Source organism: Siniperca chuatsi, linkage group LG20, assembly GCF_020085105.1.
Source record: "Siniperca chuatsi isolate FFG_IHB_CAS linkage group LG20, ASM2008510v1, whole genome shotgun sequence".
Classification (NCBI taxonomy): Eukaryota; Metazoa; Chordata; class Actinopteri; order Centrarchiformes; family Sinipercidae; genus Siniperca; species Siniperca chuatsi.
The window spans coordinates 26448586-26474526 of NC_058061.1; the positions used below are offsets into that span (position 1 = coordinate 26448586).

At 40.1% G+C, this 25941-nt stretch overlaps 1 protein-coding gene across 1 annotated transcript in view; it reads left to right on the plus strand.

Moving 5' to 3' along the window:
- Window positions 1-25941, plus strand: part of ryr2a (ryanodine receptor 2a (cardiac)) — a 275757-nt gene that overhangs the window by 134985 nt on the left and 114831 nt on the right. Inside the window, 26 exon segments of the mRNA XM_044179528.1 lie at window positions 143-299; window positions 1601-1765; window positions 2532-2653; window positions 3793-3976; window positions 4843-4978; window positions 5230-5325; window positions 6449-6567; window positions 7161-7294; window positions 7453-7620; window positions 7622-7692; window positions 8030-8222; window positions 9070-9274; window positions 9682-9786; window positions 16100-16203; window positions 16469-16552; window positions 16782-16941; window positions 18836-18983; window positions 19213-19313; window positions 19752-19856; window positions 19986-20160; window positions 21850-22058; window positions 22330-22506; window positions 22862-23007; window positions 23159-23273; window positions 23703-23863; window positions 24140-24299. Of these exon segments, the coding sequence (XP_044035463.1) occupies window positions 143-299; window positions 1601-1765; window positions 2532-2653; window positions 3793-3976; window positions 4843-4978; window positions 5230-5325; window positions 6449-6567; window positions 7161-7294; window positions 7453-7620; window positions 7622-7692; window positions 8030-8222; window positions 9070-9274; window positions 9682-9786; window positions 16100-16203; window positions 16469-16552; window positions 16782-16941; window positions 18836-18983; window positions 19213-19313; window positions 19752-19856; window positions 19986-20160; window positions 21850-22058; window positions 22330-22506; window positions 22862-23007; window positions 23159-23273; window positions 23703-23863; window positions 24140-24299 (3700 nt within the window).

A 25941-nucleotide genomic window follows, 5' to 3' on the forward strand; every position in this document is an offset into this window, starting at 1 on the left:
AACTTAATTCAGTACATATGGTGTACACATACGTTTTTAAATCGCCCACTTTTAATCCTGCCTAGTTTGTTGATTTTTGTAGTTGTATGTTTTTATTTAGAATTGTTCATGTCTGTGTGTGTCTGACTGTGTTTGTGTCCAGGTGGAGTGGGAGTCATATCCGCTGGGGTCAGCCGTTCAGACTGAGACATGTGACCACAGGGAAGTATCTTAGTCTCATAGAAGACAAATCTCTGCTGCTGATGGACAAAGAGAAAGCTGATGTCAAGTCTACAGCCTTCTGCTTTAGATCTTCCAAGGTACAGAGTCATCAACATCCACAACACTATCTGTGAAGGCCATGATGTATTATGGCTTCATTATGGAAGGAAAATCTTTGTATTGTATGATATGTTTTTACTCACATGTCCGAGTAGATTATCCTGGTACAACACTTCACAAGGTCAAGTACAATCAAACATCATTTTGCATAAAAGGTTGTAAGGCGTTACAGTATTAACATCAGGGTGCTTTCTGTAATCACAATGAATGGAGATTGTGGTATGGCCATAATGTATTTATGACAGCTCATTGTCTGCTTATCTGCTCTATGTATGTATATATATGTATATGACTGACTGCTCTGAATTCACTGACATGCAGTAAGGATAAGAATAAGAACTTCAATAATAACTTAATTTACATAACACATTTACAAAATTACAAAGTGCTAGATAGAGTGAAATGATAAAATATGCTAAAATAATGAGACAAGATGGGGACTATTAACAGTAAAACAATAAAGTCAAAACAAAACAGGCTAAAACAAAGTTAAAAGCTGAGGGTCACGGACAGCAAAGTTCCAGTCCACCCCCGTAACAAGCAGAGTGGAGGGAACAAGCCGGTCACCGCTCACTGAGGCTGCACTGGCTCATAAGAGATTAACGCTTCAACAATATAACTGGGAGTCAAAAGTTATTTTTGTGAATGTGATTTCTTTGGTCAATTTGCTTGAAATACAAAACAGTTATCAATTATCAACATTGTTGCTGATTAATGTTCTGTTGATCAACTAATTACTCGTCTGATCGTTGGAGCTGTGTTATTCTGACACCTTCAGGGAAATTGTTACCAGACTTCAGTCTTTTGGATGGGAATGAAATATTCTCCTGAGTTTGGATTTCTATTCACACAAAAAAGAAATATAAAAACCTTAATATATCAAAAAATCTACTGAGGCCCTATTCGTGTGTTCACACAGAAATATGGTGCTGTCAACCTAATGGTAACACAAACCTGTCCCTTTTATCATCCAAATATGGACACAGTGTTCACCACAGGTTCTATTTGCTGTCTGACTTGTGTTGGCTAGTGTTGTAAATTAAATGCCAATTTTTGGGGATATTAGCAATTCATCAGTATTACGTGAAAACCCTCTTTTAAATCACAATTCTGCTCACAGTTGTTTGCCATGATGACACAAACTAGAAACCAAGGTCCAGGTTAACAGTCACTGGAATCTCAAATAATGAACTGATATCCTTCCACGCAGCCCTGTGCCTGTCATGTAACATTTCATCAGTATTAGTTACAGTATTAGTCTTCCTTTTCTGTCCTTCAGGAAAAGTTGGACCCTGGTGTGAAGAAGGAGGTGGATGGAATGGGTGTTCCTGACATTAAGTATGGCGACTCTGTGTGTTACATCCAACACGTTGACACCTGCCTGTGGCTCACATACCAGACTGTTGATGCTAAGTGTGCACGCATGGGTGGAGTACAGAGAAAGGTACCGTACTGCATTAAACCATACTGCACCTTTTTCAACTTTGTCATCTGCGTCTCCTTTCTTGTAACTACAGTCCATGTTGGGTTTCTGTTTACCAAGGAGTTGACAAGATGTGACAACAACAGTGGCAGCAGATTAACAACAGTAGAGCTCATGACACCTTCTTAACATTAGAGTAACCTGAGTGTCCATGCTTGCAACAAGCCACTATGAAGATTTTTCATAAACAACCTATTATATGGTAAAGAAATGACACTGGCAACAAAGAAGGTGGCACAGAATGAAGTGGAGTGGAGTAGAGCTAAAGTCGGAGTTAAGGGAGGAAGACGTACCCTGAGCTAACAATGAGCCAGCCCACACCTGGTGAATGTACTGCTTTATTCATGCCCAAGGTGAAATAAAACATGACTGCGCATTTTAGACAGACCCCCAAAAAACGGCTTTGATTAAATTTGTTCTGTTGTTGCAAAATAAAGCCAATCTCATAAAAACATGTAAGCAATCAAAACAGCCTGTGCGACTGTAAATTGAAATCTTGATATTTTGGTAAATTGGTAATTGACACAATGGTAACTTCGTCCTATGTGACAAGCACCGGGGGTCCTGGGGTACTCTGTCGTTGCCCCACTTTCTGATTTGGCCTGAGACAGCTCAGTCTTGCAAGAAACAATTTCTACTGTCTTTTGAAAATGCAGTAATTAGATTAATTCAGTGTGATATTAAGAAGAGAGGTCAGTGTTTTTCAAAACCTTACTTTTTATTTCAGGCCATCATGCACCATGAAGGTCACATGGATGACGGGCTGACACTGTCTCGGTCACAACATGAGGAGAGTCGCACTGCCAGAGTCATCCGCAGTACGGTCTCTCTGTTCAACCTCTTCATCAGGTGGATACAGCCCAGCCATGGACTTATTTCAACTTTTAAGACACCACAGATACCACTGCAGTTGTGAAACAACATTTGTCAGAAGGCAGCATAACTTCTTACATAAGACATCACATTGCAAACAAAGAACCTTGTGTCCCAAACTCTACAAATAAAGTCTGTCACAAAAAAAGGTTACCTTTCACCCACATCCCGTATTTTAAAAACATCCACACAGCCTTTAAATCATCATATAATGAGCAATAAAACATGAAATGGACTTAGTTTTAATTTAATTAAAATTGTCACGAGTTTTATACCGCAACCTGTTTTAAAAAACAAAGAATAAATTGATCACACAAAACAAAGATTTTACCCCAGTAGTCCAGGGATGTCCATGCAAAATGTCCCAATTAAAGATTTCCCTAGTGAGCTGCTGTTCTGACATGTGCATGAGAGTCAGAGGAGTCTACAAGTAACAGGGGTTGAGCCCATGTTTCTGTGCATTAAGATGTCTTAAACTCTCTAGACACTTTAGCTGCCAGTGCAGAGGTGGATGTGTGTGTGTGTTTTGTTAAGTGAAGAGCAGGGGAGATGGGAGATGTGAGGAGTGAGCCTCCACACTCACAGGAGGACTGTCAGAGAGACAGGGTGCATCTCTGTCAGTCCTAGACCGCTGCAGTGGCAGTTATTACTCACTATACGATGCTCTGTAGATACACTGAATCTGGGCTTTAGAAAGTTCACTCCCATCTTTTGGCTATGTGCAAGCCGTTTGAATTGATGCAGCTGTGTCTCAAACATTAAGCCCAGCACATTCATTTTTAACACATCCACACATCAAACCAATGGAGAGCAGCAGGGAGGAGTGCGTAAACTATCAGCTCAAACAACCACCAAACCCAGCCTAACCACAGTGAGAGCCAGCAGCCGTAGCTCACTGCAGAAGTAAACAGTGTTATTCAGCCAGCTACACATAACATGGACATGGACACAACCTTTGCATTTATATCAGCTTGCAACTAAAGAGCAAATCTTAATGCACATACATTTTAGGTAGTAAACAACAGCACTACAACAGCAGTGATCAGAAGAGTAACAATGAGAACTTATCACATTATAAAGACAGTGACTGATTTCTTCTACTCTGTATGCTCCAGGGGTCTGGACACACTAAGGAAAAAGGGGAAGAGCTCCACTCTAGATCTACCAATAGATTCAGTCAGTCTGAGTCTGCAGGATCTGATTGGCTACTTTCAACCACCCGGAGATCACCTGGAACATGAAGACAAGCAGAACCGTCTGCGAGCTCTGAAGAACCGGCAGAACCTCTTTCAGGAAGAGGTTGGGAATGTTGCCTGTCTGTGTGTGTGTGTGTGTGTGTGGCTCTTGTTTACCTAAATACCCATGAGTATGAAGTTTGATTTCCTATTTAGAACCTGTTTTATAATTTAACAAATTAATTTCTTAGGTCAGAATATAACTAACAATGCTACTCAGAGTAAAATCTAAAGTTAAAGGATAATGCCAACACATTGAGTCCTTTATGGACATTCAAGGGAAAGTTCTATAATGGCTGTTCATCTATGATTGTGTGTCATCACAGTCACTGGCTAAGCAGTTGGTACTACAAGATTTAACTCTTGAATGAATTTATTCCCTGTGTACATGCTACCTTGAAGCCATATGGCATCGCTTCACAGTTTCGTTGATAACCTTCATGTGTAGTTTAAATAATAATTGTTCTTATTTAATCCGTGATTTAATAAGATGTATTTATTTTTAATAAAAATTCAAAATATATATGTATATGAGCTCAAAAAATCCAGTGCAATGTACATTTGCATGATGGATGAGGTGACAGCACCAGTCATGGATGTTCCATAGTACTGTGTGACAATGCTACATTCTAAAGCATACATGGAAACAGTTAGCAGTTTACATAAACATGTAGGATAAGTGTGGCCTTTACAAAGTACACAAGACTGCAAATGTGTGAAGTTTGAATGCAGCCTTTCTCTCTGAGGTTTGTGACTGCTGAGTCACTGTTCACAATTCTGGACCTACTTTATCTGCAGCTGGGCCTCCACAGTGTTCACACTTAAAACCTACTGCTATGCACTGTCTCTCTCTCTTATCCACTTCATTTGATTATAATGATCTGAATCCAGCTGAATAAACCAGTAAAAACCAACAACCTCTGTCTATAGGGGATGATCAGCCTGGTACTGGAGTGTATTGATCGTCTTCATGTCTACAGCAGTGCAGCTCATTTTGCTGAGGCAGTAGGAAGGGAGGCAGGAGAGGCCTGGAGCTCCATCCTCAACTCCCTCTACCAACTACTGGGTATTCACACATACATGCACACAGAAATGATTATTACAACAAATGTTATCTTAAACCAGATTTTACAAATTCAATTGATATTCATATTTAAGTGATGAACATGTACTCAGTGGAAAGATTAGGTTAAAACAAAGTTGCAATCAAGAGACAGAGATCAACACAGATGTGGATATAGTAAGAAAAGCTATTGCTACAGTTTTATGGGTTACCATGATCACATAACAGCAGCACCTCTTCCTGTCTCCTCCCAGCGGCACTGATCAGAGGAAACAGGAAGAACTGTGCTCAGTTTTCCGGTTCGTTGGACTGGCTGATTAGCAGACTGGAGAGACTGGAGGCCTCCTCTGGTAGGTCAGCTTGTCTTTAACGAGAGATCCACAATATGCAAATGATCACTGATCACCACTGGATCATCATAATTAAATAATGTTGAAACCAGAGGGTTTTCATTTCATCATTTCTGTTTTCTCAAGACACAACAGCAGGTGAAAGATACCTGGGCATTTGTTGGTAATTACTTTGACTATTTAAAAACTGCAGAAAACAAATCCTAACAAAAACTCTGATGATGAATTGATTGATGAGTTGAAGTGGTTGAAGCCATCGAGAATAAGTAGCCTAATGCACTGAGGCAATTTCACATCAAGAAAAGTCCACTGTTAATAATATAACATGGTATAATAAATCACACCACAAAACAAATTCATCTGATTTTCAGAGTCCACACTTTACGTTTATGTATATATGTATTGTGTCGCAAAATAAAACAAAGAAATAATGAATTTTAACATTACATGTATATAAATAATATGCTTGGCATGTTAATAACATGGATCGGAGTCCATATTCATGTATCTTATCTTACTACTAGGAGTCCTCCTAAATGGCACTAAAAGTTCCCAGTTAAGATATGATTATTAAATGTGCACTTAATGAACTGTCCAATAAACTGGGGTCTGAAGATCACATTTTTGGCTTAATGAATAATTCTGAGGGTTGAGGTGTTCCAAGTTCCTCAGCACTGCAAACTGTATTTTTCCAGAGTCACAGTAGTGCATAGTGTGCAAACCTTCCTCTCTGGTGTTACTGGATTGTTTTCGATTTGTTGGTTAACTGAGCAGATGCTTATCAACTCTCTCGCCTTCGAATGGTTTCTTTTAAAAGTCATTGTATTTTTCCAAAATGCCAACACCACGAGGCGACTGATTGTGGGCATGTCTCAGTGACTCAGGTGTCCTCTGAACTTCCTCTAATTTCTCTCAGACTGAAGAGCTACGTTTAGCACTGAAATGCTTTGTGAGTTACTCTTAGACCACTTTGGAGTCTTAGTTAGGACTGACGTGCCTCTTAGTGTTAGGAGTTTCTCCTAACTACTTTTAGCCTTAGGATGATTTGTCAATGTGGCCCCTGGTTTTGAATGCTTACTGTACATATGTAGTCATTCTTACTTTACATATTTTATATTTCTAGGTATACTAGAGGTGCTTCACTGTGTGCTGGTGGAGAGTCCTGAGGCACTGAACATAATCAAAGAGGGACACATCAAATCCATTATATCTCTGCTGGACAAGCATGGACGCAACCACAAGGTCCAGGCACTTACTTTATTCTTCTAGACATGTACAGTATGTGTTTCACACACATGGACAAGCTTCCATTAAACACTTTGAAATCAATTTTATGATTAAATAATCCACATGAATATTTGTGTGTGGTGTGAAAAGGCTTCCAGCAATCTGTGGGCAGAACCTGAGGTAGCTGAGGACTCAGTGCTGGATATTATAAAGAGTTCGGTCTAGACCTGCTCTATAGGAAAAGTGCAATGAGATAACTTCTGTTATGAATTGGCGCTATATAAATAAAATTGAATTGAATTGGATGAACAAGCCTGCTAGAAGCAGTGATTTAAAGATGTAGGCACGTTTCTCTTTGTTTTAAATTCCTTTAAAGTGGAATACATTGTCATAAATTCCTGGAGGGCACTCACTGAGCAGGGTGAGATAACAACAAAGTCTCAAAGCAAAGAAAAGCCCTTGTAACACAGAGCTGTATAGCCTGTCCAGTCAAATCAGTCAGGAATCCTGCAGCTCAGTCTGCATGCCAATAAGTGTTTATATGCGTGTGTTCATACTGTAACAACGATATATTATACATATTTTCTGGTATGTGTGTACTGTTCTAGGTTCTAGATGTGTTGTGTTCGCTGTGTGTGTGTCACGGCGTGGCAGTGCGCTCCAACCAGCACCTGATCTGTGACAACCTGCTGCCAGGAAGAGATCTGTTACTGCAGACCCGCCTGATCAACCACGTAAGCAGGTATACACACACACACACACACACACACACAAATTTAATGTAATTTGTGGTGTTCACAGCATCGAAAAATATGTTGTCATTCTAACCCACTAGAAGGTCATTTTTAAACTCCATTTCAGACAGTTGACAGTCTCTCCTCTGCTTCATCTTTCCAATAGCATGCGTCCCAACATCTTCCTAGGTGTCAGTGACGGCTCCGCTCAGTACAGGAAGTGGTACTACGAGCTGATCGTGGATCAGGCGCTGCCGTTCGTCACAGCAGAGGCCACTCACCTCAGGGTGGGCTGGGCCAATACCAGTGGCTATGCACCATACCCCAGTGGGGGAGGGGTGGGGAGGCAATGGTGTGGGTGATGACCTCTACTCCTACGGCTTTGATGGCCTCCATCTCTGGTCAGGTGAGGTGTGTGTGCGTGTGTGTGTGTGTGTCGAGAAAGATGATGGTAGTGTAACTACTGTATATATGGCTGGTACTTCTGTGTAATGACCAGCTCAGTAATATTTGTACATCTTTCAACATAACAAGTTAGGACAAGCTTTTCTACACATTTTCAAATAATAGGACAACATACCACGAAAAGCATTCACTGCATGTGCTTTCATGTTATTGATTAACGCAAACAAAACTGAACTTAGATGAAATTACCTTCAAACTGATTCAAAATTCAGATGTTCACATGTTGCAGACTAAAAGTTCAACTCAAACCAAACTAAATCTCTGTCCTCACTGTGCAGGCTGCATTGCACGGACTGTTAGCTCACCCAATCAGCATCTTCTGAGAGCAGAGGATGTGGTGAGCTGCTGCCTGGACCTCAGTGTGCCCAGTATCTCCTTCAGGATCAATGGCCAGCCGGTCCAGGGCATGTTTGAGAACTTCAACTCTGATGGCCTCTTCTTCCCTGTGGCCAGTTTCTCTGCCGGAGTCAAGTCAGTGCTTCACTGAAAACAGTTCACACAAAATGAAAATTCAGTTATTGTCTGTTCCCCTCATGTCAGAGGAATCTTGAGTATATTTTGTCTGACCATCAAACACATAACCATAAAAGTTTCAAGGTGGTACGTGATATTTCTGCAGAACAAAAGTCACCCTCTACATCTTGAGGCCAAAAAAGGCCATATTTCTCTCATATTTTTGTAGTACAAGTTATACTATGTGATAATAATCAGCCACAACCTCTTTTTTTTAAGTGCTTTTTTCTTGCTAAAATACACAGGATACGTTATTTTCTTCTACCTAAAGTAGAATAACACTGCATCGCATATTGATTTGAATATGTACTGTGCATCATTTGTAGAATTAAAGTTCAGTGTCACAATAAGATGAACATATTTTACAATGCCTGTTGAACAACTAGTTAAATATAACACTGCAAAAATAAAAAGGCAACAGTAATAATATAGTGGAATAACTACTAGAATTAGTAAGAGTAAAATAAATTTCTTCTTCTAAAAAGGACACATTTTTAACTTCCAGACAGCAAAAGAAAATGCATTTATTGCATTACTGCACTTTGGTTTGTATTATTTGTGGCTATTTAAATGTATTTTCACCTATATAACTATACTTGTCTGGTAAATTGTCCAGAATGCTGAAATCTGACCAGCTATACTGACAAAACAAAGTCACTAACTTACTGGATTTGGGGGTTGTACAGACTTCTTCTTTTGACATTTGGGAAAGTAAATAAACACAGTTTTTCCATGCTGAAATCATACCCACTAAACCATAATCTCTCCTCCTTGATTCCTCCGCCTGTCATCTGTTACACTGCAGGGTTCGTTTCCTTCTTGGGGGTCGTCATGGGGAGTTTAAGTTCCTTCCTCCTCCAGGTTACGCTTCTTGCTATGAGGCGGTGTTGCCCAGGGAGAAGCTGAAACTGGAACCCAGTCAGGACCAGACTGCAGCCAAAGACCTGCTGGGACCCACCGTCACTTTGAGCCAGGCAGCATTCACCCCCACTCCTGTGGACACCAGCCAGGTACAGACCACTGTCCGGGGTATTACCAGCTTAGAGGAGTGGTCTTTTATAGAGACCCGAAGTGTTCAAAATTAAGACATTATGAAATAAATAATATGAAAAAACAAACAAACATGAAATTGTGAAATAAACCAATACATTTGTAATTATTTAATTACTATGAAGTATTACTTCATCCTGCTTCTAATAATAGAGTTCATTTAAGGTCATTTTTATTTAATTCCAGCAGGGTTTTTCAAATGTCCTTTTCCAAAATCTGTTTTAATGCCACTTTTCCCAATGAATGTTTTATTTCATGCCAATTTTTATGAAATAGTTGATAAAAACAACAGGCATAGCCAGACTGAAGCAACAGAAGAGTAATGTCTACAGCGATTTATATCAATTGTTTGTCTTTGTGTGTGTAGATTGTGCTGCCACCTCACTTGGAGAGGATCAGGGAGAAGCTTGCAGAAAACATCCATGAACTGTGGGTGATGAACAAGATAGAACTGGGCTGGACCTATGGCGCAGTGAGTATCAGACAAACAGCTCAATACTGTTTATGAAACACTGGTTATAAGCCCCTTTTAGACATGCTCACCTTTACATAAATCTAATGGTAATTTAACATGTTGGTCTCATGTTTGAATAAACAACTGAGTCACTTTTACATAAAAGTCATGACAGCAATCACAAGTCTGAATTGAATGCCATTAGATTATTTTGTAAAGGCTGCAGTAGCACAAGGTTAAATAGGCACAGACAGAAATTAAATGTAGGTCTTGTTCCAATGATTAAGAGTTGTTATAAATCTCCTATGCTCAAAAGAAAAAGATGATAACTTAAACAATGAAACACTGTGATTGAGCAGATTTTATGATGTTAGTGAGATTCTTCAGTCTATATAAATCCCTTTTCCTCCTCATGGTGCGGGCAAAAGTAGTAATAAAAGAAAACATTGTACAACCACAGTAATAAGCTGACCAGCTAGCTCCCTCCTTATATTAAAACTATTCTACATTAATTTTGAGCAAAACACTTTACAAACAACATGTGAGCAAATAGGACACTGTTGGACCTTATGAAGTAGGTATGATTAAGGCTTCAGTGGCAAAAAAGTTTAAATATCTATCAAGGCACCCTGCGAGAGCATGCAGCTCTTTCCATAAGTGTCATGTCATGTCTGAACGAAGCTGTGAGGAACATTAAGGCAAGGCAAGTTTATTTGAATAGCACATTTCGATAACAATGTCGTATGATGCGTAGTGGTATGTGGACCCAAATGCAGATGACCAGGAAGCGGTATGAGGTGAAGTAGCCAGATGGCTACAGTGTTTATTGGGGTTGTTGGCTTACAGGCAGGTACAGGCAGACAGACAGAGCAACAAACAGGCAAAAGGCAGATAGGTTACCGGCTGGTAGTGGTGGAAGCAGGGAAGTGAGTCCAAGGTGGCAAAACAGTTCACATAGGGAGCAGGCAAGTTACAAAATCCAGGATCCAGCCAAGGTCCAAGGGAGACAAAGAATCCAAAAAACAGAACTCATGGTAAAACTGCCGGGGAACTGGGCACTGGAACCAGGTACAACAAAAAGTGTACCAAACAGTGACACACACAAAGGTCAGGAAAACTCACAAGACAGGAACAATAACTCAAGGCAGGTATAACACCATGTGTAACAACAATGACCCAACACTGAACAAAGAGACCCAGACTAAATACCCTAGGGGATGTGAGACAACGAGACACAGGTGCAAACAATCAAGGAAGGACCAACAATCAAAACTGGAGGGAAAACAGACAGGAATAAAAATAAAAACACAAGACACACAAGGAAAGGAGAATACTACAAAATAAAACAGGAAATGAAAAACCTTACACTACCACAAACAAGGCAATTCAAAGTACTTTACATAAAAGCAACATAGGGCAATATAAAAAGACAGTAGCAGAAGATCAGAAATGTACTTGGGCCCTAAACCATTCAGTGCTTTATAAACCAACAAACTGACAAACTGGAAGCCAGTGAAAAGACCTCAGAACTGGAGTGATGTGATCCCCTTTCTTGGTCTTAGTGAGGACGCGAGCAGCAGCGTTCTGAATCAGCTGTAGCTGTCTGATCAATTTTTTAGAGAGACCTGTAAAGACACTGTTACAGTAGTCAAGTCAAGTTTTTCCAAATCCTGCTGAGACATAAGTCCTTTAATCCTGGATATATTCTTCAGGTGGTAGTAGGCTGACTTTGCAATTGTTTTAATGTGGCTGTTAAAATTCAGGTCTGAGTCCATGACTACACCAATATTTCTGGCTTGGTTTGTGGTTTTTAACATTACTGATTGAAGCTGAGTGTTGACTTTTAATCATTCCTCCTTGGCTCCAAAAACAATGACGTCAGTTTTATCTTTGTTTAATTGAAGAAAATTCTGGCACATCCAATCGTTGATTTGTTCAATGCACTTACTCAGCGCTTGTATTGGACCATCGTTCCCCTGTGACATTGTTATGTAAATGTGTGTGTCGTCTGCATAATTATGATAACATATTTAGTTGTTTTCCATAATCTGAGCCAGTGGGAGCATTTAGATGTTAAACAGAAGAGGTCTCAGAATGGAGCCTTGGGGAACTCAAGAGGGGGTGGGTGTGGAAGAGAACGCCTGAATAAATATTTCACTGGTGTTTTCATTGATGTACCGTTTTGTGATCACCTCGGTTTGAACATGTGTGTGCACGGAGATAGCACTCTCAAAGAGAACATAAGAATAATCAGAGAGAGCAACATCAGTCACCACAACCTTGGAAATGTTCAGACCCTTGGAGATGATGAAGTCCAGAGTGTGCCCCTTGTTGTGTGTGGGCTCCGTCACATGCTGAGTCAGTCACAGTTCTTTAGTCCCTCTGTCTCTGTCTGGAGGTTGTCAACATGGATGTTAAAATTACCAACAATGACTACACAGGCAAATACAGATTATAGACAGCAGTTCAGTAAAGTCATCAAAAAACACAGTATTTAGGTGGTCTGTAGATATTTAGAAATATAGCTCGAGAAGAGTCACATATTCAAAAGAAGCAAAATTTCCATGAGACATCTTCTTGCATTGGAGGGAATCATTAAACAAAATGGCAACTCCACGTCCTCTCTTGTGCACTCTAGCTTCGCTCATAAAACAGAAGTTGGGAGGGTTAGAAGAACAGCTGCACTGTTATCTTGGTCTAACCAAGTTTCAGTTAAAAACATAATTAAGATTGTGCTCAATAATAAAATCATTGATTAAAAACGTTTTTTTAATGTAAGTCACCTGTTTGAATGACAAAAAGCCATAATTTTCACAAGTTGAGGAACCCAGAAATGTTACATATTCCATGTCTGAAAAGGGCTATAAACAAAACTGAGCTACATGCTACTTAGCAAGGCAAGACAGCTTTATTTATATAGCACATTTCAAATACAGAAATGTATTTGAGTTATTTATAAACTAGCAGCAGCATTTTAAAATCTATTCTATAAGTAACTGGAAACAAGTGTAAAGATTTAAGAACAGGAGTAATGTGCTCAGTTCTCTTGGTCCTCGTTAGAATCCTGGCAGCAGGAATCCAGCTGAGCAATAACTTTTATTCTTTCCTCCTTGTTGCCAAATACAATGACTTCTGTCTTGTCTTTATTTAATTGGAGGAAATGTATTTCCATTCAGCTATTTACTTGCTCTAAGCATTGATAGAGTGAGTCTAAGGGACCATAGTCACTTGGTGAAAGTAAATCAGAGTGTTGTCTGCATAGCTGTGATAAGCAGCGTTATTGTCATGTATGATTTGAGGGAGCATGCACTGGTTGCATGCACTGGTGGAATAATAGCGGCCCAATAATCAAACCCTGTGGGACTCCACATGTCATGGTGGTCCACTCAGATTTATGGTCACCAGTGGCCACAGCATAGCCTCTGCCTTTGAGATATGATCTGAACCAACTGAGGACTGTGCCAGACAATCCCACCCATTTTTCCAGTCTGTAGTATTTTATGTTCCACAGTATCAAAGGCTGCACAAAGATCAAGCAGCACCAAAACTGATGTTTTACCTGATATACCTGATTACCTGATTTACCAGGTATCAGACAAATGTCATTAACACCTCTATCAGTGCTGCAATGTTGCCTGAAGCCAGTTTGAAATCTGCCCCAAAGGCCATTTCCATTTAAAAAGTTGAGTTAAATCAAGACAGCTTTCCCAATAATTTTCCAATAAATGGAAGATTTGAGATGGGTCTGTAATTATTCAATATTAAAGGATCCAGGTTGTCCTTCTTAAGAAGGGACAGCTGGTTGACAAGGAGTCAAAACAGCAGGTGGGTGAATTAAGAAGCTTCACTATATCCACCAGAGTTTTAGCATTGAAAGCACTGGATGTTGACAATCTAACCAAAGTCTTTCTTTGTGGTTGCAGCAGTGGTCTGGTCCCATTGTTTGACATGGAGGAATTTCGTGTTGGGGGATTAGTAAGCTTCTCAACAGTGGTGTACATAGCACGAGAATTGTTGATATTCCTGTTGATGATGTTACAGAAAAAGGCCTCTCTTTAAAGATGTTGTAGTGAATGTGAAGATGACTTTTTTCCATTTGCACTCAGCTTTCCTGCATTCTCTCGTCTGGCTTGTGACAGCTGGGGTGTTTTTCCACAGTGCTTTCTGCTTTCCTGAGATGGTTCTTACCCTTTCAGGTGCAATGGTGTCAATAACTTTACAGTCAAAAGGATGTCAAGCTTATTGTCAAGGACATAATTCTCATAAAAGGACAGCTAGTATGTGCGTTTATAAACCTTTCTATGCCTCTGTGCCGGCGATACACTGGCCGAAGGCATTATGTCGGGTTGTCTGTCTGTCCATCCGTCTGTCCGTCAGTCCCATTCTCATGAACGACTGGAGGGAATTTCTTCAAATCTGGCACAAACGTCCACTTGGACTCAAGGATGAACTGATTAGAATTTGGTTGTCACAGGTCAAATGTGAAGGTCACTGTGATCTTGCAAAACATGTTTTTGGCTATAAGTCAAGAATTGATGACCATATTTCACAGTTGGTCGGACAATGAATAGGTGACACTTTTGACTCAAAGGTCATTGTGACCTCAAAACAGGTTTTTAGCCATAATTAAATTGAATTGAGTGATTCCAGATTTCACACACATGTTAACAGGGATGACACAATGAGTAAACAATACTAATCACGTGACTGCAAACAACGTATTGGAGCATACCTAGTTAATTGTGAACTGCAGGGCGGTAATTCTAGTTTTGACAGAAATTTATCTGGTTTGGACATATCAAAGAAAACGCAGAAATGATCAGAAGTGCTAGAAATATCAACACCCTTGCTAATAACTAAATCCAGTGTGTGCCCTTGATTGTGTGTGGGTCCTTTCACATACTGCAACAAATCAAACGTTTCTAACAGACTACAGAATTCCTTGGCAGTTTTGTCTTTAGTGAAACCTATTAGAGAGCAGAGCACTACAAATGTTGAAGTTACCTGGATGTAACTCCAGTTATATGACTACATGCATCTAGGTGTCCGTTGGTTCTCCGTGTCCTGAGATCAAAGCGTGCCAAGCTACAGGCTCCCTTACTGTCCTAACCTTTACTTTTTTATGTCAAGGTCAAATGGTGCTTCACACCAAACATAATTGAGCAAAAAGATTATCACAAGACAGAAGTACTTAAAGACATGCATAAATACATAGTGCACACATACACACGCATAAAGACATTCATGCATATCAGTGTAGAATACAAACCATGTCAAGAATCATTGCAGGGGTAGTAGACAAGGGAGTAAAAGTGGGTCTTAAGACACCTTTTAAACATGTCGAGATTCTGCTGTTCTTATATTTTGAGGGAGACTATTTGTTGGGATTTACAATGGTGAAAAGGGTACAAAACTGTGTAAGTGCAATCAATTAAATTTGGCTATCAAAATTATCAAAGATAAGAGAGAGAGTTCGGTGTTTCTTCTCCAAGCAGATTGCACGGCAGTAACAGCTGTTGATGAGCAGCAGTGCTGGAGACAAAGCCAGGAGAAGAGAGAGCTTGCTCGGTTAGCGGTGAGCTAACCAGAAATCTTAAGACAAAGACGCTTGCGCTTGTGTTGCGGCCTAATCCTTCATCCTTTCGTCGGTGGATCTGCGCCGAGCAGACCACGGCGAGGTTCAGCAAACCATCAGGTCCGGGTGTAGAGAGAAGAGTGGAGCAAAGAGACAGAACAGTGGCCGCTGACCCCTTTTATTGACCTGGTGACATCACGGGTCACAGGTCTGACCAGTGGTGGCTGGAATGCTGCATTCAATGCTCTCTGGATTTTGGAATGCTGAGTTCAAATGCTCTCCTAACAAAAGTTCAGTTAAAATCACACAAATGAATGAATTCATCTGTGGAGTCCCAACACTATTCCAGAGTGTTGGTACAGCTACTGAGAAGGCCTTGTCACCGAAAAGTTTTCAACGAGATCGAGATCGTGGGATGGTTAACAGCCCTTCATCTGTAGATCTGAGGGGCCTAGCTGTACTGTATGGGGATAGAAGTTCTGTAATATAGCTTGGGGCGAGACCATACAGGGCTTTAAACACAAGCAGAATCTCAGAGTCTTGTAAGGAATTCGATACCGAGCGGGGGGCCAGTGCAAAACTGCTAGTACATGCATAATATGTTCCCTTTTTTCTACGTCTGCATAGGAGTCTGGACGCAGCAATAGAGACCTGGTTGATACCAAAATATAGGGAGTTGCAATAATCAAGTCTTGAGGATATTAGAGCATCGATGACTTTCTAAATCTTTAGTTGACATGTGTGTTTGTGTTTCAGGTGCGAGATGATAACAAGCGGCAACACCCCTGTCTGGTGGAGTTCTCCAAGCTTCCTGAACAAGAGCGAAGCTACAACTTACAGATGTCTCTGGAGACTCTCAAGTAATGCATCAGTGCTGTGAGCAGCATAAGATATGACATTTAGGTCAAATATTTATCTGTGACACCATTAAGCCCTGATGACATATGATGTGTTCATACTGTACTTTAGCAAACTCTAAGTTTCTTGGACTAGGTAGTTAACTCACTATGTAAGTTTCCATGTGGTATGTTTGTAGTATGGGTAATGGTAACATGTTTGGGTCTGTATCAACCTGAACACTAAATTACGTGTCTGATCATGTGTGTGTTTCTGTGTGTGTTACAGGACTCTCCTGGCATTAGGTTGCCATGTTGGCCTAGCAGATGAACATGCTGTAGAGAAAGTCAAGAGCATGAAATTGTCACAAACGTAAGTCACCTTAACCATCAGTATAATAAAAGATAAGTAATGCCACAACTCAACAAGGACGGATGCAGGATGATACTTACATGACGTAATGATACAATGATAGAGACAGTGGGACATTTCATGAGATGATTAATAGGATAGAACAAAAATAATATTTAGATATCAGTACATGAAGGTTGTTGAGCAACTGGCTAGCTAACGATTCAGTGATTCAACTCTATCTGTGCAGCTATGAGTTGTCCAGTGGTTATAAACCTGCTCCTCTGGACCTGAGTCACATCAAACTGACCTCCACTCAGGAAGCCATGGTGGACAAACTGGCTGAGAACGCACACAATGTCTGGGCAAGAGACCGCATCCGCCAGGGCTGGACCTATGGCATCCAACAGGTAGGAGACTGTGACACATATTGTTAAATACTGGGCAGTGTGCACGTGTGTGTGTTTTTTTATGTGTTGAAACAGACAGAGGTGATTTAGTGTTTCCTACAGTATATCTCTGAATGTCACTTGTTGAGGGGCAGTTTGACAGTTGGATGACCTGTGTGATTGGATTGGTGACTGGTCTGCTCCACAGATGTAGTGAAGTGTACACAGCAGGATGGAAGCAGTGGTCTGCTTTGCCGCTGTCCTTCAATCCTTAGCTGTCCTGTATATGTTTGTGTTGTTGTCGTGTCTGTTGATTCATAATGTACCTGAAAGATCTTAATAGTTCACAAGTCATTACAAATGAGTGTGAGTCAAGTCAAAAGACTTTACTTGCAGTGGTGGAAAGTAACAAAGTATATTTACCCGAGACTGAGTATTTTTAGGTACTTGTACTTTACTTGATTGCTTCTATTTTATGCTACTTACTGTAATACTTGTATTTCACTTCAGAGGGAAAAATTGTATTTTATACTACACTAAATGTTTTTGACAGCTGTAGTTGCTAGTGTATTATAATCCTATGATGGCAGGACACTCCACCTCACCCCTTTAACTTTAGTTGAGGGCAACTAAACAAAAAGCAACTGAGGACTGAACAAAACATAGATGACCTAACAAATGAGTCAAAGGGAGGGTTTACAGCATATAGACAGAGGCTACCCTACACATATAAGGGCAGGAATAAACAATTAACTCTAAAGTAGAAAAGGTTTTAGTCGTAGTCATCTGGACACTGTTTTCAGAATCAAGACATTTCGGCTCCCATCCGGAAGTCATTCTCAATTGTGAAAATGGTCTCAGAACTTTAAGTTACTCTGTGTTGCTTAAGCCCTGCCCTGAGTCTTCCTGAGTGTCTGCTGTTTACCCTGCCTAGTTTCACCGGAAACTGACCTTCTTTTGTTTCCATGATGGCCCAGTAATCAGGTCTATTGTTTTCTGGCTGCACCTCCCTCATCATTGTTAAGTACCTGATTAGCATATGATTGGCTTGACCATGGTGATAATACACTGTGGTAAACGGTTGGCAAGTTGAATCTCAGACTGCCATTTCTGTTTAAAGAGAGGTTTTCTTTTTTCACAAAAATGGCTTCTTTGACTCCTCAGAGTTCTCAGACCATTTTCACAATTGAGAATGACTTCCGGATGGGAGCCGAAATGTCTTGATTCTGTGTCCAGATGACTACGACTGAAACCTTTTCTACAATGGAACACTCCTGGACGAATGAGGGTCTAGACCATCTTAATTAACTCTAAACTGCAAATTAACCTAATACAATCATGATTAAAATAAAGAAAGTAATTAATCTACCTTAAAGACCCAAATAGTTAGATTTAACTAGGTGTGTGCTGAATGAAAACAAGACTGTGTCATGTCATTACTTGAAATGTTTATATGTTAACTGTGCTGAAAAAGAAAGACAAACTACCACCACATTTTGGTGTCTGCCTGTGGTTTGGCCTTCACAATCACTAATAATGACAATCCAGTAATATAAATGTCAAGAACAAGTTGGCATCTCTGATTGCAATTCACAGAGGGCACTGAAAAAACACTTGTAGCTGCTGTATTGGGCCAATTACAGCCATGCCATCTGAGTGGGGAGGAATCCTGAGTCTAAATAGTCAAACTGAGGAGCACTAACTTCAAACAAAGAGGAAAAAGACCAGTAGCAATAGAAGAAAGGCAAATTGGCAGTTGTGACTGAAGATAGAACGTTTTCCCCAATTCACCCAGTTGACTGACTAGAACCAATGGTTATCTCCATACACAAAGAAAACAAATGTCTTCATTTGTTTACTGCTCCACTGGAACTATTAGGGATTGTCTTGATTACTGTCCTCTACCTCTTCTCAGGATGTGAAGAATCGTAGAAACCCTCGTCTGGTCCCCTACACTCTGCTGGATGAGAGAACCAAGAAATCCAACAAAGACAGTCTGAGAGAGGCTGTCAGGACTCTGCTAGGATATGGATACAACCTGGAAGCTTCTGACCAGGACCATGGTATGCACTACAATACCTATCCTTCATTGTATCACTTCATTCAATGACTTGTCATTTTTAGGAACATTTTAAAATTTTGTATAATAATTTATTGGGGCAAAAATTACTACCTTTATTATACAAAAGCACAACATGTAACATGTTATTATTTCCATTATAATGTATCCATGAGATTGCTCATTACATTGCTTACTTTCCCCCCTCTCCCTTCCTTCCTCTCATCCAGCAGCTCAATCTGACCTCAGCAACATGTCTGCTGAGAGGTTCCGCATTTTCAGAGCAGAGAAAACCTACTGTGTTACTGCAGGGAAGTGGTACTTTGAACTGGAGGTAAGAAGAGACATGATACAAATTTAAAGCTTACTGTGATGACTTTTTTTTAATAGAAAAATATAATAATATAAAGTGAAATCCTAATAACTATTAGGATTACTAATAGGATACTTAATAACTATTAATTAAGTATTTAGTTTAATTTAAGACCCTTCACAATGGCCAATTCTGATCTATAGTGTACTGGGTAGAACACAAGCTTTGAGAAATGCTAAAAACCTTTCACTAAATGTTGTGACTATTCTGCATGTGTTTCTTGATCCACTGTAATCTACACTAAGCAAGCAGAATATACTAGTTTATTGTCAAATGTCCCCCAAAAAAATCCAACAGACTGCAGAGAGCAGCTAATGCCAAGTTATCACACTGAAGTTTTATTGACACTGTTTTACAGTTCCTAAACTGGATATTAACCTATTCGTACTTTTCATCCAGGTATTAACAGCAGGAGAGATGAGGGTGGGTTGGGCCAGGCCAGGATGCCTCCCAGACCAGGAGCTGGGATCTGATGACCAGGCCTTTGTCTTTGATGGCTTCAAGGTGGCTGGATTTTTCTTTGCTCTACACATCCCATCTGTTCAGTTTCTTGGCACTGCAGTGGTACAATTTTTTTTTTTTTTTAAATTGTCCAAATTAGTCATAAATGGGGAAAGTGTTTTTTTTTCCTAGGTCCAGCGCTGGCACCAGGGTAATGAGCACTTTGGGCGTGCCTGGCAGATGGGGGACGTGGTGGGCTGCATGGTGGATCTGAACGAACACACCATGATGTTCACACTTAATGGAGAAGTGCTGCTGGATGACTCTGGATCTGAGCTGGCCTTCAAGGACTTTGAAGTTGGTGAAGGTCGGTGCTGTGTTATTGACAACATACAAATGTACCCGCATCTGTAACTGGAGACACAACTCAAACCCTATACTACTGTAACCTTGACTAACACCAAGGCTACAAAGTAAATCATACAAAGTATCCCCGTCATACTGAAGAACAGTTTAAACCCTTTGACACAAGCTTCATACCAATTATAGAACAACGAGGTCACTACCTGCTTGTTATCATTAATGTCGAAGCTTAATAGTTATCTTCACACCAGCTGACAAACCTCTCAACCTCGTCTCTGTAAGTGTGGTCTTTTGATGTAAGGCCCCCATGGGCAGATACAGTGGTGTGAAAAAGTGTTTTCCCCTTCCTGATTTCTTATTTTTTTGCATGTTTGTCACACTTGTGTTTCAGATCATCAAACAAATTTAAATATTAGCCAAAAATAACACAAGTAAACACAAAATGCAGTTTTTAAATGAAGGTTGTTATTATTAAGGGAAAACAAAATCCAAACCTACATGGCCCTGTGTGAAAACGTGATTGCCCCCTAAACCTAATAACTGGTTGGGCCACCCTTAGCAGCAACAATTTTTCTGAAATGCGGTGTTACTTTTACACCAGATGTAATGGGACACACACCTTCCAAAAAGTTCAACTTTTGTCTTGTCAGTCCACAGAGTATGTTCCCAAAAGTCTTGGGGATCATCAAGATGTTTTCTGACAAAAATGAGACGTGCTTTAATTTTCTTTTTGCTCAGCAGTGGTTTTTGTCTTGGAACTCTGCCATGCAGGCCATTTTTGCCAAGTGTTTCTTATGATGGTGGAGTCATGAACACTGACCTTAACTGAGGCAAGTGAGGCCTGCAGTTCTTTGGATGTTGTTGTGGGGTCTTTTGTGACCTCTTGGATGAGTCGTCGCTGCGCTCTTGGGGTAATTTTGGTCGGCCGGCCACTCCTGGGAAGGTTCACCACTGTTCCATGTTTTCGCCATTTGTGGATAATGGCTCTCACTGTGGTTCGCTGGAGTTCCAAAGCTTTAGAAATGGCTTTATAACCTTTTCCAGACTGATAGATCTCATTCTCATTTGTTCCTGAATTTCTTTGGATATCGGCATGATGTCTAGCTTTTGCAGATCTTTTGGTCTACTTCACTTTGTCAGGCAGATCCTATTTAAATGATTTCTTGATTGAGAACAGGTGTGGCAGTAATCAGGCCTGGGTATGGCTAGAGAAATTGAACTCAGGTGTGATAAACCACAGTTAAGTTATCTTTTAACAGGTGGGGCAATTACTTTTTCACACAGGGCCATGTAGGTATGGATAATGTTATCCCTTAATAACAACCTTCATTTAAAAACTGCATTTTGTGTTTACTTGTGTTATCTTTGACTAATATTTAAATTTATTTGATAATCTGAAACACAACAAAGTGTGACAAACATGCAAAAATAAAAAGAAATCAGTAAGGGGGCAAACACTTTTTCACACCACTGTATGTCTGAACATTTTCAAAGCTGAAACGCCATTGGCCCTGCCTGCAGTCAGATGTGTGACATGTAATTATTAATCAGTGCTTGATAACATTTTCAGAAAAAATTCCTAATTCAAATTCATTCAAATGGTCCATTAAAAGGTTTCTCTATGCGTAGTGTTACAGGTGGTAATGCACAAAACGCTTCATCTTAGTATTTGATTTCTTCTGTCCGTCTCCAGGTTTTATCCCAGTGTGTAGTCTGGGTGTGTGTCAGGTGGGGAGAATGAACTTTGGTAAAGATGTTAGCACTCTGAAGTACTTCACCATCTGCGGCCTGCAGGAAGGTTACGAACCGTTCGCTGTCAACATGAACCGGGATGTCACCATGTGGCTCAGCAAGAGGCTGCCTCAGTTTGTACCTGTACCCCCCAACCACCAACACATAGAGGTAAGAGGTGCCACCTGCAATACACAATCAGGACCACGTAGCTAGCACCTGGTAGAATCTGCAGTTACTGTAGATTTTTGGTAGAGCTTTAAATGTCATTTGGCTGAGATGTGGACTGAAATGTAATCCCTTCAGACACATTTCAATATTTTTGTCTTTTCCCACAAAACTGTTCAGTAAACTACTGAGAAATTAAGCCGAGCTGATTGTAACATGCTAAAATGACAGTACAGACAGAACTAATGGTTTTTGATTTTTCCTCCTTTTTCAGGTGACAAGGATAGATGGGACAGTTGAGTCATGTCCATGCCTAAGGGTCACCCAGAGGTCATTTGGCTCACAGAACAGTTACACTGACATTACCTTCTATAGACTGAGTATGCCCATAGAGTGTGCCGAATCCTTCTCTAGATCCTCACCTAACGACAGCCTCTTCTCACCAAAGAGGGTAACAGTACCACAGACACACTGACATGTAGTTAACACAGATAGATATATTGACATTGACCGACATATACTTTTGTTTTTTCCACACACTCAAATGCAATCCATCGGTTGTGTAGCAGTTTCCTCCACTGGATTTTATTGTATATTCTGCTGCTGCACATTATCTTGAATTTCTTAACTCAACTGCATACTGTACATCTCTGTACATGTATTTCATCTATTTTACATTGTTCATAGAACTATTAAAGGAAAGCTTACCACATTTACCATTTACTGCTCATATTTACCTGCAAGTGTACACAGTAGGGTTGGCTATATGATTGAGAATATGTGTGGTATGTTCACTGTTTCTGCAGGAGCTGGAGGACTTTGAAACTGTGTCAGACTTTGAGGTCCTGATGAAGACTTCTCATGGTCACAATGGTCCCAATGGACCCGAGAGAGACGAATTCAACAACCACAAAGATTATAACCAGGAGAAGCCCTCCAAGCTCAAGCAACGGTAAAACCCTCCATTTCCTCATATTCAACAGTTTAACAAAAATGTTATCCATATCCAACTTGTGCAATGTAGTAATTTTTACTCTTCTGTCATTGTGTTTGATCACTATTTTTAAACTTTATAAACCTAAACCAACCATCTGATCTACCAGGTTCATGTTGAAGAGAAACAAGCCAGACAACAGCTGTCCATCATCTGCTCGTCTGTCAGGGGAAGTGATGGCTGAGGACAGAGATGAATACGAATTCCTTATGCAAGCCTCTACTGTAAGACAATACACATAGGCCTACAAAATAAAATTCACAAAACACTACCATGAAATATATATATATATTTAATATGTTACTGATAACGAGTAGCTCCAAGAGAGCAAGTAAGGCTAAAGATGCACAGAATGGTTCTGAAATGAATACATTTTGAATATAATACAAACAGTTAGAATTACCACATGGTACAGGTCTACAGGTCCTAGTGTTTGTTAAATATGAAATTTGATTTAGACTGTCATTCAGGTCTCTGGTTTTTAGCAAATAATGTTTATCCCCTGCACCTGATAGAAGTGTTCAACCAAGTGTTCTTTATTCCATGTATTGATTTACTGTTTCATAATACGGGTGTTGTAAAGCCCTTTTGAGCAAGTAACTGTGATCAAGGGCAATGCAATTAAACTTGATTGTACCTCTCTTTCTATGCAGCATTACTACTCAGTACGGATCTTCCCTGGTCAGGAGCCCAGCAGTGTTTGGGTGGGCTGGGTAACCTCTGACTTCCATCAGCATGACCCAGGCTTTGAGCTGCACAAGGTCCGAACTGTCACTGTTACCCTGGGAGATGAGAAGGGCAAAGTTCATGAGAGGTTAGTCAAGTTGCAGCCAACCCATATCTTAGTGTAAATTCTTATATTTGTATAATTTTATGTTGGGCAGCGATGGGTGGGATGGGCGGCATGTGTCATGAAGGCTGCAGGTTTTCATTCCAGCTTAAGACTACATCATATGATTTCAGTGACTAGCACACCTTTAATCTGATCAATAATTCCTGATAAAGCCTAGTAACTGTTACAATGTGTGTCTCTGTGTCCTCCAGTATCGAGCGTAGTAACTGTTACATGGTGTGTCTCTGTGTCCTCCAGTATCAAGCGTAGTAACTGTTACATGGTGTGGGCTGGAGAGAGCAGCAGTCCTGGTCAGGGGAGGAACAACAATGGCTTAGAGATCGGCTGTCTTGTCGACACAACAAACGGACTGCTGACCTTCACAGCCAATGGCAAAGAACTCAGCACATACTACCAGGTACATATTGATGTAGTGTAACAGATTTTTGAAAGGTCCTTGTCTTCAATGTCTGCTTCTGTCTTCTTCTCTCTTCCTGACTCTGTCATCTTACCATCTGTACTTCCTTTCATTTTACTTCCTACACCAAAATTTGCCTTTTTCCTTCCTGCCTTGTGTTTTTTCTCTTTCTTCTCATGCATTTTGTTTGCTTCTAGCATCAGTCCCTCTCTCTACAACACTCTGGTACCAGCTATATTAAAACCACATTCTTCTAATATATGTTAAAGTCACACTTAAACAAAACTGCAAGTTTTGTGCTATAGCATACATATCTGCTTTGTAAATCATATGACTGTGTTCTCCTTTGAGAAACAATTAGAAAACAAAAGGGAGAAATTTATATTTTATATTCTTTGGTTTCATGAGTTAAAAGTTATACATAAAAACCTAAACAAAAATGCTGTAATAGCACAACAAAATAGAAGAACTAAATGTGGACTCTTAAACATCAGATCTCATCATCTAAAGCTTTACTGGTGAACGATTTATTATCAGAGTATCATATTGACTTATTTTGACTTACTGAAACCTGGCTGGGTCATGAAGAATATGGTAGCCTAAATTAATCCACTCCGCCCAGTCATATTAATGCTCATATTCCTCGAGGCACCGGCCAAGGAGGTGGAATTGCAGCCATCTTCAACTTAAGCCTATTAATCAACCCTAAACCTAAACCTGAATTATAACTCATTCGAAAGCCTTGTTCTTAGTCTTTCACACCCGACCTGGAAAACACGACAGCCAATTATATATTTATAGTGTACCGCACTCCTGGTCCTTTTTTGAATTTGAATTTTTATCTGAATTCTCAGTTTTTATCAAGTTTAGTCCTTAAAACAGATAAAGTAATTAATGTAGGTGATTTCAATATTCATGTGGACGTTGAAAATAATAGCGTTAGTACTGCATTTATCTCTTTATTAGATTTGATTGGCTTTTGTCAGAGTGTACATAAACCCACTCACTGTTTTAACCACACCCTTGACCTTGATCTGGTATATGGCATTGAAATTGAACATTTAATAGTCTTTCCACAGAATCTTTCATTATTGGACCATTATTTCATAACTTTTGAACTGCTATTTCTGGACTACACGCCGTTAGGCAAAAATTCTTACTCTAGATGTCTGTCTGATACTGCTGTGGCTAAATTCAAGGAAGCGATCCCATCTGCATCTAATTCAATGCTATGTCTCAATATAACAGAGGACTCCTGTGCAAATCGCAGCCCTTCCCAAATTGACCATCTAGTTGATAGCGCTGCAGGCTCACTGCGATTGACACTCGACTCCTCTAAAAAAGAAGATAATAAAACAAAGAAGGTTAGCTCCATGGTATAACCCCCAAACCCGCAAATTAAAGCAAACATCATGAAAACTTGAAAGGAAATGGCATTCCAACAACCTGGAAGAATCTCGTTTAGTCTGGCAAGATAGTCTTAAAACATACAGGAAGGCCCTCCGTAATGCCAGAGCAGCTTACTACTCATCATTAATAGAGGAAAATAAAAACAACCCCAGGTTTCTTTTCAGCACTGTAGCCAGGCTGACAGAGAGTCATAGCTCTATTGAACCGTGCATCCCTATAGCCCTCAGTTGTA